Below are 15,536 nucleotides of genomic sequence, written 5' to 3'. Positions count from 1 at the left end.
TGATATGTTGGTGGACTGTTCCATCACTCTGAAAAAAGTGCAGAAATCATGCTCTCTCGCATCGAAGTACTCTATTATTGAGTGGGGGAAATATGGTTCCTGGCTGCTGCTTTATAAGGGTTTAAAAATCAATTTCATTTTAAAAAAATCCTAGACAGTGCAATGCATAGTTTTACTATGCCATGTGACAGGTTGAAGAGAGGGTCTAGACATGGCTGAGAAAGTGTGGTTTATGACAGCTATATAATGCAGTCCGGTATTGTGGGGTGATGCCTGTGGCTTATGACTAGTCAAATATGTAATTGACGGCTGTATCCTTTCATATCTTCCAGGACCCATCTTTTGGGGGTGCTTAGGGGGAGACACGGGCTACTGGAGAGCCATCTCTATTTGAACAAGTATTTGTCTTTTGGTTATTGCTGCTTTGGCTCTTCTATTTGATATACCGTATTGAACCTGACATTGTCTTTTGTTTTATCAGTCTTTCAAGGTTGACATTGTACTGATTTTCAATACAAACCAAATATGTTTTAACCAGATTATTAGCCACTTGGAATATAAATATATTCCAATAGATAGGGTGTAGTTTTGAGAGAGTGGCTGAGGTGGAATAATTTAGAACAATCCAGTGAAGATTTATTAATTTATTTAAAGCATTTGTTTATAATAAATAATAATAATAAAATTATTTATACCCCGCCCATCTGGCTGGGATTCCTCAGCCACTCTGGGCGGCTTCAAATAAAATATTAAAATATAGTTGTCCGTCAAACATTAAAAGCTTCCCTAAACAGGGCTGCCTTCAGATGACTTTAAAAAGTCTGGTTAGTTTTCTCTTTGACATCTGGTTGGGGGGGGCATTCCACAGGGCGGGTGCCACTACCAAGAAGGCCCTCTGCCTGGTTCCCAGTAACTTGACTTCTCACGAGGGAACCCCCAGAAGGCCCTTGGCGCTGGACCTCAATGTCCGGGCAGAACGATGGGGGTGGAGACGCTCCTTCAGGTATACAGGACCAAGGCCGTTTAGGGCTTTAAAGGTCAGCACCAACCCTTTGAATTGTGCCCAGAAACGTACTGGGAGCCAATGTAGGTGTCAGAGGGCCTGATGTGGCTACTCTAGAGTAACGACTCCAGCATAGTCTTTTTAGGCTTTTATTAAGTGCTGATTATTTACAGTGGTCAGAACGATCTATATACATGCTTGTCCCTCACAGTAGGTCATTCAAGACTGGTGTTATGTGGTCTCGGCGGCCGCTCCCAGTCACCAGTCTAGCTGCCGCATTCTGGATTAGTTGTAGTTTCTGGGTCACCTTTAAAGGTAGCCCCACATAGAGCGCATTGCAGTAGTCCAAGCGAAAGATTAACTAGAGCACGCACCACTCTGGCAAGACAGTCCGCAGGCAGATAGGGTCTCAGCCTGCGTACCAGATTAATCTGTGTACCAGATTAGTTTATTTTTTTGAATCTAGAATTGTTATAAAGTTGCAACAGAAATCTATTACACCATAGCCATATACAACAACCAGGATTGTCGAAAGTGCTGCATTTTCCCCATATCCCACAGAAAGAATTTATCAGATAAATCAACACAAACAGCTTTCATCTCTCCTAGCCAAGCTTTTCCTCATTTGAATGGAAGCACAGTTGGAATAAAAAAAAAAGACAGTGTGCTGTTAGCCTATGGGATGTTTATGTAGTAGAAGCAAGAGAGAGAAGAGGATAGACAGAGATGGGTGGACTTGACTCAAACTTGTTCTAGAGAACAGTAGAAGCAACAGGAAGTAGAGTTGCAGGAAATACAGTTGTACTAGGAGGAGCTGTAAACAGGATGTATCAACAGAAATTGATGTGGGCTTCTTTAAAGAATGTCCCTAAATCCATAACAATTATTACTGCCTACATAAATATTTGATGCAATGATGTATAATTAGTGGTTGACTGACTGTTGCTATCCACTTTTAATTGCTACCTCTCCCAGATGTAAATTGTGGCTTTAACAAAGCATGATTTGACAAACCGTGATTTATTTAGCTGGGATAGTTACATCTGAATTTCCCTGAATTTCCCTATATCTGAACCTTTGTTTTTTTCACCACGCTCTTTTGTAGGCTTCCAGGACCTGTCTTCTTTTACTTGTTACTCAGTATTAAAGTATCATAAACATTGATGGTGTTACTTAAACAATAATTTTAAAGTTTCAATTTGAGGATTAAGTTCACTATACAACTAGATGGCAACACATGACTTTTAAGCATGTAGCATGGAAATGTATCTAAGCAACTGCATGCAGGTCTTGATATCCGAACACAATGTTTTCTCATGAAATTGTTTGTTAGGCAAGCATTTACATGAGTTGACAATTTTCATTGATTCCTATGGGGAAATTCCTAGTGTGTTCCCAACCATGGAAATATGACTACAAAATGATGAAAAATCCTGGGAAAACCCTCTGAAACATCGAAAAAGGCAAACAAGGAAGGGAAAAATACTATTACAGTGGTACCTTGGTTTAAGAACAGCCCTGTTTACAAACAATTCGGTTTATGAACTCTGCAAAATTGGAAGTACTGTCCTGTTTTGCGAACTTTACCTCGGTCTAAGAATAGAATCCGAACGGTGGAAGGGCACCGGAGGCCTCATTAGGGAAAGTGTGCCTCGGTTTAAGAACGGTTTCGGTTTAAGAACGGACTTCCGGAACAGATTAAGTTTGTAAACCGAGGTACCAGTGTATCTAATCTCTCCACACACAACCACCCCAATGGTTTCTTGAGAAACAGCTGCCATAGACCGCTCACAGGCAAAAACCCAAAAGCTTATTTGTTTAAAGTAGCACACACAGGTTTGGCTGTTTAAATACCTGAATATGTCTGAATATGTGAGGTTTGGATACTAATTCTTTTCATATAACATGTCATGAACTAGCAGGACAACAGGGAAGAGAAAGAGGATCCTGGCAAGGGGTATACTTGTGACTGGTCAATACCAGGGCAAGCTGGGGGTGGAGGAGGAGAGGTTGGGGGCATAGAAAGTACTCACGGGGTGACAGAGGTCGGCAAGGTGATGGGAGTCACAGCACAGGAACCAGAGGAGCAGGACCCATTACCCAGAGCCGGAGGGGCTCCCATCTCCATGAACATGGTGGGCTCTAAGGCATAAGGAGCAGGAGCAGATACATTCCAGGAGGTTGAGACAGGCAAGGGCAAACAGCTCAACTCATTAGCTGGCCAGGTGGGGTGCATTAGCTTTGCGAGGAGGTGTGTGATTCCTCAGCGTGAGTAGCTCTTAGGACAGGTGAGGGTCACATGTCTCATCAAACCCAAATGCAGAATTCAGCGGTGATATTGGAGGGGTGGTAATAGAAATAGTTGGCTGTGCCTATCATTGGCTCCAACACCACCTACTGTTGATCTCCCTGCCTTCTGTCCCACAAGTACCATCCGCCACTAGGTACAGAATCTATTTTTAAAAATGAGATTTAAGATCTTATATTCATGTATATGCTTTATTCCTTGTAAATTAATATATAATACAAATTCAACTTTAAAGTCTTTGATTCAGGTAAGTGTATAATTATCTTCAGAAATTTACAATTTATCCCTTGTAGCTTTTAGCAAGTGCTCATTTAATCAAGTGCCTGAAAAGAAACGAAAACCAATCTCAAATACGAAAACCAATCTCAAATACAGCTGAACATCAACAAAACCTATTATGATTTGCCTGTCATTTAAAACAGGCAGACAACTTAAACATCTGTGTGGGCATACACAGTAAGCCAGCAACTTGTGTGCATTCAGCTTTACGTGCATGTCAAAAATATATTTACAAAATTAAAAGAGGGCAGGTTCTGGAGGAGCACTAAGATGTCTCAGATAGTCTAGAGCAGGGCTTTTTATAGCCAGATCTCAACAGAACTCAGTTCTGGAACCTCTCACGTGGGTGGCATTGCCATTCTAAGAGAACGAGGGAGGTGTTCGTCATGAATTCCAGCACCTCTTTTTCTAGAAAAATAGTACTGGTCTAGAGAGATCCTAGAGATGAAATAAAATACAAAATTTGAAAGGGAAAGTACTGTATAGAGAGAAGAGAAAATAAAACAGAATAAAGTTTGGCTTTTTATAAAGAGGAATGGGGGAAGGGTGATAAAGTTTCAAAGATGTGACCAGTGCCGTGGCCAAGAAGGAATTTGAGGGGGATGGGAGAATACTGCTTGAGAATACATTATGTGGAATAGAAGCAGACCTACCAAAATGTTTTTAAGAGCCTAACTCTCCCCCAAACTGGTCTCCTCCTGACTCTTTGACGCCAACTTTCATCAGCCCTAGCCAGCACAACCAAGGGTCATGGAAGAGGGACTTGCAGTCCAAAGCATCTGAAAGGCACCTGCTCCTGAAGGTTCTAAATACTACTCTGGGCACATAACCCACACAATGGACTGTATAGAGAATACGAAGAACTCTAAGTACAGATGCTGAGGACAAGCAATAAGGGATGCCTACCATTCTAAAACTGTGGTTGTGAGCTGTCTGCTTCTGGAGACAAAATGCCACACTTAATGGATCTCAGTTTGAACCACAAATGCAGTTCTTCTGTCCCTATCTAGGACTGTAAGCAAAGAACACATTTTTTTCAATTTTATGAAATATTTATGTGAAGTAGTTCCTCATTTTAAGTATCAGGTGAATTAAAGTATCAAAAATATTTAATTGAGGTTGGAAGTTTGCCAGGAATTGGTAGATTTTCCAGTATCTAGAATTTTTTTTTTGCTTACCAACGAAGATCATTTGGCAGATTTGGGCAAGCATCTGTTTTTCAGCTATCTCCCAGGGCTGTTGCGAGGCCAAGATGGAAAAGTGAGTTCTTTGGAGCAACTTCAGCTTCAAAATATGAATACAGTAAGCACATATAATGTCATTCATAGTAGTTTATAGGAGAACTGAAACATAATTTACAGTGAAATCTTATTGTTTTAGATCAGGAGAATCCAACAGTGCCCTCCTGATGATGTTGTACTGTACTAGAGTTTCTGTAAGTCCCAGGCAGCAGAGGCAGTAGTTATAAACAGAGCTGGCCTGCCCATGAGGCAGGGTGAAGGGGCTGTGCAAGGTGGAGAAAGCACAAGAGGTGGTGCCCCAACACTGGCAGAACAGCCCTTGTTGGGAGCACTCCAGCATGCTGCATTGCAGCTTCTCCCCAGTCCCTGGGAAAGAGAAGACAAGCATCAAGCCCTTGCAAACTTGCTCCCACTTTTGCTGAGTTTGGTGAGAGTGGAGGGTATTCTGGTGTGTCCCTTCACCACTTTCCTTCCTCACCCCAGGAGAAGAAAAGTGACAAAGCCTTGTGAAATGAGTTCAGCAAGAGCGGGGGTGGGGTGGGAACATTACAGTGTGCAGCAGAAGTGGAGAGGGGGTGGCAGGGGGCACAGAAAAGCACATTCTGTTTTTGTCCCAGGTGGTGAAATGGGATAGGCCATTCCTGGTCATAAATGACAGTAGTTGTAGTCCAACAATCTGAAGGGCACCATGTTAGCAACCCGTTTCAGCTTTTCAGAGAAGACTGCTTAAGCCTTCTGCTTCTCTGCAATGTATCTCTGGCCCCAGACCATACTTTGAGGTCCATTTTAAATCAGAGTAGTGGTGAGCAAAGGAGCACTCTTCTTTGATCTCAATAATCCCCTTCTGAAGTAGCCGTTGGGACTGTGCTAATAAGCATCTGCATATAGGTTTTAGTCTGGCCCATATTTTTCTACTTGAAGCAGATATCTACTCTTTAACTTACAGTTGTGTTGATAGAATTTTCACATTCATTACTAAAATGTTGAAAAGTGGAATCTGAAATAGGCACTTTCCTGTAACTGTGTATATTATAGGCACAGGTTTGAGGGAGGGACATTGCAATTTACTGTGTGAACTGTCATACCATACAAGCATCTCCCCATTTATGCACGTATCTCTCATGTCCAACCACATATACTACATGCAATGTCAGGAAATAAATAAATAGATTAAAACTGCAAAAATGGCAAAAACAGCCAGAATAGAGTGGGAAAATGCAAAAATGGTGCAAAAAGAGTGGGGAGATGGCTAGCAATTCCAGGTGCCTTTGCAACTGCAACCCCAGGAGCCTTTGCACCAACCTTTGAGGCCTGTGGAGAGCTGGAGTTTTAGAAAGGAGGTTTGGAAGGAGCAATTGTGGTGGAGTCTAGAGGCTGTTTACAGGCTTTTTATATGGTGTTCCCCACTATACGTGATTTCATATATACATGCAGTACCCAGGAATGTAACCCCTTTGTAAGTGGCGAGTATTTCTTTGCATGTTTATTTACTGAATGTGAGTGCGGAAATGCAGAATTAGCTAAAGATTAGCAAAAAGAATTTTGGATTTAACACCATTTAAATTCAGACACATGTTAAAAGATAGGCAGTAGATCAGATCACAGATACATTTATTATTTGATTTTAAAGATGAATATGGACCTAAATTCAATGTCTTGCCATTTTTGAATGTGCTGTTGCATCGTATGTCCCTTTATTGCTTTTTCTCATTAAAAATATATATGCAGGAGCACATATTATGCAGGGACCATATGCTGAGTTCATAGAGATGAGGGAGCCTTACACAGAGTTATTATGGGATGCAGCACTATGGAAGCCTACTAATACTGATGATGTGGTGGCATTTGCTGACCACCCTCAACAGAATACTGCCTCTCTCATTTAACACATAAGTAAAGGGTGATAGGGAAATTAAAGGTAAAAGGGAAGGAAAAGAAAGGGGGGGAGCTGAGTCTACCTAGTACAATGATTTGCTCCTGAAGCTGCGGGGATGTCCCAGTTTTCCTTGTACTGCTAAGTTCTTGGATGTTTCACTGGAAAGGTCATTGCCGAGTTGGTTAAGACTGGCCACTGCTACTTTACTCGTTGGCAGCAAACTAAGTTCTTTGGTAGCTGTTGTGCTCTGCTGCGTCTCTCTCCTCTCTGTTCCTGCCCTGTCAGATAATGGAAGTACAAGAGCAAGTATGGTCAACCCACTCTTTCAGCTAACCAATCTAGGCCTCTCCACCTCTCTAGGCTTAATGGAGAGTTCCACCTATATACGGTACTTGTTCCATGTCTCAGGGCGGTCATCTGTATGGAAGTATATCACTGCTGTGAGGCTACCAAAACTGCAGCAAGGTGCCAAACAAGGTGCAAAACCTATATACAGTCATACCTTGGTTTAAGTACACTTCGGTTTGAGTACTTTCAGTTTAAGTACTCTGTGAACCCGTCTGGAACGATTTAATCCACTTTCCATTACTTTCAATGGGAAAGTTCGCTTCAGGTTAAATACGCTTCAGGTTAAGTACAGACTTCCGGAACCAATTGTGTACTTAAACCGAGGTACTACTGTAATTCTATATAAATTGTTGGGAATGGATTGGAACCAAAACCAACACAATTCACCACACTATAATATAAAAACCACAATATCGTTGCAGACAGAATATTATTTTTAATTTTAAAAGATGTTGCATTTATCTTTGAAAAGTAATTAGAGAAAATAGGCTTCCTTCTCCCTCATGGAAGTGCTTTGTGGATGCACAAGGCCTTCTTTTCACTGTAACTCCCTTCACATTTATCCAAGAACAGGTCCCATTGGACTCAATGGGATTTATTTCTGAGTAGACATGTACAGGATTGCACGGTTAATCACAATAGTCAGAAGATTCACTATTAGACCTCAAGACCCCGTGATGGAGCTCTGCTGGAGATCTTAGCGTATGGACAGGGAGACATAATGATGTTTCAGGTATCTGGAGACAACAATCTTCAGCAGAAGCCATGAAAGGCTTTAAAATAAGTACTAGCAATTGATTTGGAGGCAATGCAGTTTGTGAAACACTAGCATGACCACAACACTTAATCCCAGTTAGCAATTTTGCAGCCACAGTTTGAACTACAGTAATTGCTGTTTCTGAACTGGCTTAATCTTATTCCAATATATTTATGTCAAACCTGTATAGAAGGTGGAACCAGTTCAATATCATTAGATTTCTTCTAGGCTGCGTCCTTTAAGGAGTTAATTGTGTGTACTGTCTCATATGAAGAGGTTGTGGGCTTCTAGGAAGGCCCCAACATGAGAGAGTACAGTATGGGATGGTGGGCTTCCCTTAAAGGCCACCAAAATAAGACACTGGACTGCTGCCTAGTAGTCATCTTAGATACACAAGGGTAGCATGGGAGACATGGGCTATCTTCTCTTGTTCAGGAGGGGATTTTCCAGCAACAAAAAATGTTATGAGATAGCTGACTTTCTATACTTATTCTGAGCTAGCAAATAAAACCTTTTAAAGTACAAGTTGGTGTTTCTTTTATTGCCAACCTGAATCTAAAAGAACCCATTGCCCCTTGGCAACACTCTGCCTGAGGCTAGGCTACATCTAGATAGGGTTGGAGCTAATGCACCAGCCTAACCTAATAGTAACCTGACCTAAATAAGTTAGTCTAGACTCAACTGCTCAACTGTTAATTGGGTGAAGGCAGCTTGAATATTCAACAATAGCTCTGGCCCAACTGCACTGGATATCAATCTGTTTGTGAGACCACCTTTCCCATATGAACCTGACCGGACCCTGAGATAGTTATAAAGACTCTACTCTGCATGCCACTTCTGGGAGAGGTCTTGAGGTTGGCAACAAAAGAACAGACTTTTTTTCTGTAGTAGCTCCATGTCAGTGGAATGTTCTCTCCAGGGAGGCTTGCCCGGCACCAACTTTTTCATTGTTTTGGTGGCAGACAAAAAATGTTTTTTTGTTTTATTGAGCATTTGGGGAGCCCCAATGATTGGATATTTTTATTCAGATTTTGTTTTTAATGTATTTATTCATTTTTTCGGTATCACTATTCTTCGTTTTTGTAAATTGCTTTGAGACATTCCATTATGGGAAGCTATTCATTAAAATAATAATAACTAGAACAATAATGGGAAACTTATAGCCTATTATTCCTTACTACTGGTCACTATGGCTAGGGCTGATGGATTTGGAGTCCAACAACACTTGAAGGAACAAACGTTCCATGCTTCAGTAGTTCTAGTTACAGGTAGGAGGTAGCCGTGTTGGTCTGAAGTAGTTGAAACAAAATTTAAAAATTCCTTCCAGTAGCACCTTAGAGACCAACTAAGTTTGTCACTGGTAACCAATGACAAACCTAGTTGGTCTCTAACATGCTTCAGTAAGTACTAAAGGATGCTCAGTTCCATAGGGGCAACCTGTCCATCATATGACAAAGCTGGAAAAAGCAGCAACTGCACTCCAAAGATCTGTTCATGGCATACCCATTCCACTTGGAGGTGCACATTTCTTAACTGATAGATTTTGTCATATTAAAGGGTTTTAAATGTTCATAAATCTTAATAAAAATATATATGTTCTGATGGCATATTAGACTGCGATGACTTGAATATGTCCTCAGATCAGCTGACAATATAAACAACCACACACTTGGGTGCCTTGCCATTGTTAAAATTATTATTATTACTAGGGGCCTCCAAAGCTGGAAGTGGCCCTGGTCTCTCTGTATTTCTGAGGAAAGTACAGAGGAAAGAAGAAAAAATGCTGAGAATCATTAGGAAATAGAGATAATAGTGCATGCTGTATAAGTGCAGTGTGTGTGTCTTTCTTTCTTTCCTTTTCTTTTTGCAATATCTTGCTGTTTGGACAGCCATAGCTCATATCCACTGCCCATACAATTTAGTAACAGCAAAAACACCACAGAAAGTGCACTTTTGATGACACAGCATGCACTATTTTCTCTACATGGTGACAATCTCTATGTAAGTTATATGTAAAGTGGACTTTAGAGACATAAAACATTTTTTTTTACGAGAATGCGAAACAAAATACAAGCTGCTCAAAGTTTCAATAACACACTGGGCAATAGATATAGGACACAATATAGACTTAAACCTCTGGGAAAAACTATGGAAAAATGATTTGAAATTTACTGCATGTGATACATTGAAAGAGAATGATACGAAAATTATTGATATATGGTATTTAACTCCGAATAGGTTGGTTAAGATGTACAGAGCAGAATCAGATATGTGCTGGAAATGTAAAAAAAAATAAAAATGGAGGGAATTGTTTTTTCATATTCGGTGGACATGTAAAAAGGTAAAATAATATTGGGAGATGATCTACAATGAGTTCAAAAAAGATCGGAGTCCTTCCTGTTGGGAATAGTTCAGACAAAAATTCCTAGGTGCCAGAAAAAATTATTAATGTATGCAACATTTGTGGCTCAAGTTTTGTTAGCCCCAAAATGGAAAGCGACGGAGGTCCCAGGCAAGGAGGATTGGCAACTTAAGATGTTAGAATACGCAGAACCAGCAGGTTTAACACATAGAATAAGAGAGCAAGAAGATCATGTATTCAAAGAAGAGTGGAAAATATTTATTGAGTATATGGAAAGTAACAGTATAGAGCTGAAAATACTGGCAGCATTAAGATAAATTCAACAGTGTAATAAATATTTGAGTGATCTAAGAGTGGAGAAATGATTAAAATGGTTCAAGTAAAATGTACAGATGTAAAATGTATAGACAAGCAAAATGAACCATGGAAGGAGGAGGGAAGTCATTGGAGATATAATATTATGGGAAAAAAATGTTTGGAGATGTAAAATTGAAAATTCAATAAAAATGTAGAAACATAAAACAGAAAGTAAAGGAGGAGTTTAGTAATAAAAGATATTTTACCTTTGCAAGTAAAACTTCTGATAAACCATTTTGGTTCCAACAATCAATACAGGTAACAGGCATCCTAAAAGAAGAAGAAGAAAAACACAAGAAAAATACACCATACCTCGGTTTAAGTACGCCTCGGTTTGAGTATTTTCAGTAAGTACTCCGCGGACCTGTCTGGAACGGATTAATCCACTTTCCATTACTTTCAATGGGAAAGTTCGCTTCAGGTTAAGTACACTTCAGTTTAATTACTCCACGGACCGTCTGCAATGGATTAATCCACTTTCCATTACTTTCAATGGGAAAGTTCGCTTCAGGTTAAGTATGCCTCAGGTTAAGTACGGACTTCTGGAACCAATTACTATACACTCATACCTTGGGTTAAGTACGCTTCAGGTTGAGTACTCCATGGACCTGTCTGGAACAGATTAATCCACTTTCCATTACTTTCAATGGGAAAGTTTGCTTCAGGTTAAGTACGCCTCAGGTTAAGTACAGACTTCCGGAAACAATTGTGTTTGTAAACTGAGGTACCACTGTACTATCCTATTCAAAAAAAGGCTCATGAGAGGCCAAGAAAACTCATGCATAGTTCAAAACCAGATTTGAAAATGTCCTTCAAATGTTACTCAAAGCATAATAACACCTCTTGAATGTTAACAATAAAATACAATGATTTGTCATTTGGTGATCATAAGTTACTCCAAGACAAAAAAAACACCAATTATGATAGAGTAAAGATCGGTGATTCACTGCCTACACTGCTATTTAGTACCAGAAATCATTTTAAATTATTACCAGTAAATGCCCTGTGTGTGTGTGTGTGTGTGTGTGTGTGTGTGTGTGTGTGTGTGTGTTACAATGTACTTGTAGATTTTGGGCCCAAGAATGAGATTCATCAATTGATGAGCAAATATCTGAGCACCAGTGCCAAACTGATAAAATGTGGAAGATTTACAAAGCACCAATGGTGTGCACAATGTTCAGAGTCAATTCAACAAATAAGTACGGTAAATCCTGTCTAGCAAAGAAAAATATGGGAGAAACTTCTAGGGGCATGAGCTGATTTTAAACCCATACTTAAATTTCCCTATTGAAAATCAGGGGACTTAATTCAATAAGGAGAATTAAGCATGGACTTAAATCTCTTCAAAAAGTGAAACTTCAAAGTGCTTATCTCTGACCCCAGTATTTTTTGCTATTGGTAAAAAGCATCTGAAATTGTACAAAGCACTGGTATTTAAATATGTTTAATACATCTTCCTGTTTCTCCCATCCATTTTCAATAAATTACATACCAGCTATAATTACTCTCAGGAAAATACCTAGAAAAGAAGGGGAAATGGTTCTAATAAGCAAACTTCTTAGAAAAGAACATTGTAAGACTATTTATCGAAAGTCTACTCAGACTGGCAGCCTCATGAGAATGTACTGCAGCTCAAGGTGGATTTCATATCACAACTGGTTGATATGCTTTGCTTACTGCACGTACTCTCATATATGACTTGGTCATTTTAAACTTTCTCCTATACTAATCAAGAAATCATACAGGTTTAAAAGAATGATCATTGACTTTATTTGACTCATTAATTCCATTTTATTTTATTTTTTGCTTTTTGCTAGGATTAGAATTTGCTTTTACAATACTAAAGCTACAAGTCTCATTTTAAAAATAAGTACTTACAAATCCTCACATTTCATGAAAACATTGATACTCACATCCTCAAGCTGCTTAGAGAAAAGGTAGGACATAAATGTAATAATAAAACCATGGTTTTAAACTCATGATGCACCAAAATACCTTAATCGGTTTTAAGAAGCTGTGTGAAATTGGTTCTAGAAATGTGAAGGGACAGCAACAGATACATATAAAATACTACTTGATTTTTCAGTTTAAACATAGTAGGCATCAGATCTCAATGTGAGTATCACAGAGGGTGAATGGGCACACATCCCTTTTAAAACTATTTCCACTGTAATTAAAGAATCAACACTGCAACTTATTCATAAATGGCACTGGACTCCAGTACACCTACATTTGACAACTCCATTCCACCTGTATATTGGAGAGGTTACCAAATATTGGAGACCTTAATTCATCTTTTGTGGGAGTGCTTAAAGGTACAGGTTTGGGGAGATCTGTGTTCATGACCATATCTGAAATGTTACACTAGAAGGTTGAAATCGTTTTGCTCAATGTGGGGCTCAAACCCGCAATCCTGAGATTAAGAGTCTTATGTGTTGAGGTTTTTGCCTGTGTGAGGACGTGCATCTGGTCACATAGCAATTAAGAACTGGCAACATGCCCAGAAGGATGAATCTGCCATCTCTAGGGGCTCATAATCTGCCTGGTGATGGAAGCCTAGCAACAGCTCGGTGATTGGTGTAGAAACCTTTAAAGACTGAGTGTGAACATGTGCTCTGTGTGGAGAGTTCTGGAGAGTCTGTGTAGTGGAGCATGTGGAGTTGGTGGTTGTATATAGAGAGAGATAGAGAAGTACTGATCTATGTTCTGTTGTTTTCTTTATAAATAAAGGTGTACATAGTTACTCAGTACTAGTGGCAGTGAGTTCCTGTGTCCATACTACTTGCCTACATCTGCGACCAAGAAGTTTCTGCTGTGCCTGTGCTTACTCTGCTGAGTCCAACTGGTATTAGTTGGCATTTATGACAAGATCCAGCCTTGCTGGTCTTAACATTATGTTCTACCAAATGAGCCATCTCACAGGCATAGCTTTGCTTTCTCTTTCTCAAAGGCAAAACAAACATCTGTTATGTAAGTCACTTGTTTGTAATCTTCTGGCTACTGTGCATGTGTAGAAGGACACAGAAGGCTGTTCATTTCGTAAATGGTGTGACAGAGCATGGCATCTGGTGCTAATGGACAAGATCATACAAAGGTGTTAGCTAGCTAGAAGGGAAACTACAAATGGCATGCTTGAGACAAATTGGTTTCAGTTTATTTCTTTTATTAGCTCCCAAACAGAAGTGCTCAAACCTACGATATCTCACAGCTTCTTCCGGGGGGGGGGGGGTCGTTGGCCATCTTCTTCAATACATGTTTATATGATGAAAATATATTTGTATGTAACTGGCCATAAGGATTAAAATCAATGACTCATTTTGTTTTGTTTGTTTGCTTTTCAATAAAAACAATATTACAAAAAATTTAAAAAGCTAATTGGGCAGGGACGTGACGGGGTAGGTTCACCTATGAGGGAATGGTGAAAGAAATGGATTTTTGCTTGGGGCACCGTAGAAGATGGCTTAAAATAACATCTCTCCGGCCATCACAGGGTAATTAGAGGCTGAGAATGGGAGTAATCAGCCTCCCTAAATCTTCCCATGGGTACGGGAAGACGCAGTCTCAGCCGCAGATGCCCATCAACCAGCTTCGACTTCGGAAAGAAGGAGGGGCTGGGGGCACTGGATGGAAACCCCCAAGATGGTCTGGCACTCCTGAACGCTGCTTTTACGAGCGAACCAAATTCCATGGCTTAAGAATAATAATTGGATTTAAGTTTTGGACATGCTTCAGATGAAGAGGGAAGATTTATTCTGCTAAACCTAGCCTCTGAGGAAATAAAAGATAACCGAAGAATGATTACAGCAGAGCGCTAGAATGGTATGTGATGGAGTTGACCGGTGTGTGTGTGTGTGTACTTTTTTTCTTTCTTTTTGCTGTGCCTTAATATCTACCTAACAAAACCTCCCTTAGAAGAATCGTCTATAACTTTTATAAAGCAAGCGAGATTGGAAAGTTGAATTTATTGTGATAATTTTTTTAAAAAAAATAGACTGTGTGGAAATGAAAATATAAACAAATAAAGCTTTTATTTTTGGCTTTCCCTGGAAGGTGATTAAGAGTCCCTAAAATATGAACATCAAATAGAAGCAATCTCGTTAGCAGCTGGAACTTGGTCAAGAAGTTTCTTGGATATGACGCTGTTATAATTGGGGTCCACCATGTTAGAGCCAAGATCGGGCCACAAAACAGTCAAAGGGGGAGTGAGCCATAATTATCCTCATTAGATGTGTATTTCCAGTTTTGATCTGGCAATATTTCTCCTGAAAAGGTGTACTATGTAGCCGGTCTTGAGAAACTAATGAACAGAGGCTTGATTTGATTTATTGGAATTGTTTGAAGATGGTGGCAGCTGGCTGTGAAAAGACTCTTGGATTCCTGGATTGACTTGGCAAGATTCCAGCTTGTGAGGAGACATTGCTAACTAACAGATGGGAATCATAGGCATAAAATTCACACAGAATCATATATTGTTTGGTTAAACTCACTTGCTGGAATGACTCAGGGTCTTGAAGGGGAAAAAAGATAGAATAATAATACTGGTAATAGAATTATTGGAAATGATATGGTCTATATTGATTAGAAATGCAGTGTATTATAAGACGATTAGGCCTCTGAGCCTGAAGCATGGGAAGTCTGATTTAAAATTTTTATAATTTGGCAGAAGATTTGGATTAATTGTTTAATTGATATTTGTATAATTTATATAATTCAGAATATGATTGGATGTTTAAAGTGGGAAATTTAATAAAAATGATTTATTAAAAAAAGAAAGAAATGGATTCTCCAGTCTCTCAGAATAAATATCCTTCTTCCTAGGTCATTATATCAAATAGTAGAGGAGAATCTGAAGTGACTACAAAGAAGGCCAGCTAATCATTTAAATTTTGATGCACAACTGTGAGATAAACTGTCTAGATTCTGTAACTCTATGGAAGCATATATTTAAAAGGAGGCAGTCTCATATCAATTGAAAAATATTTGGCATGTTACATTTTCACAAGGA

The 15,536-nt window shown here is 39.5% G+C and overlaps 1 protein-coding gene across 1 annotated transcript in view; it reads right to left on the bottom strand.

Moving 5' to 3' along the window:
- Positions 1-1,101: 1,101 nt before the first annotated feature.
- Positions 1,102-15,536, bottom strand: part of LOC118078875 (membrane cofactor protein-like) — a 41,750-nt gene continuing 27,315 nt past the window's right edge. The window contains exons 9-12 of the mRNA XM_088673395.1: positions 10,738-10,801; positions 6,790-6,985; positions 4,769-4,874; positions 1,102-3,634 (exon numbers count right to left, since the gene is read on the bottom strand). Coding sequence (XP_088529521.1) covers positions 6,790-6,985; positions 10,738-10,801 — 260 coding nt within the window. The 3' untranslated portion in view covers positions 1,102-3,634; positions 4,769-4,874. The remainder of the gene's footprint in view (positions 3,635-4,768; positions 4,875-6,789; positions 6,986-10,737; positions 10,802-15,536) is intronic.

The sequence above is a fragment of the Zootoca vivipara genome, chromosome 7, assembly GCF_965207765.1.
Source record: "Zootoca vivipara chromosome 7, rZooViv2.hap1.1, whole genome shotgun sequence".
Taxonomy (NCBI): domain Eukaryota; kingdom Metazoa; phylum Chordata; class Lepidosauria; order Squamata; family Lacertidae; genus Zootoca; species Zootoca vivipara.
The sequence above is the reverse complement of the archived record's forward strand: the minus strand, read 5'-3'. Positions and strand labels throughout refer to the sequence as shown.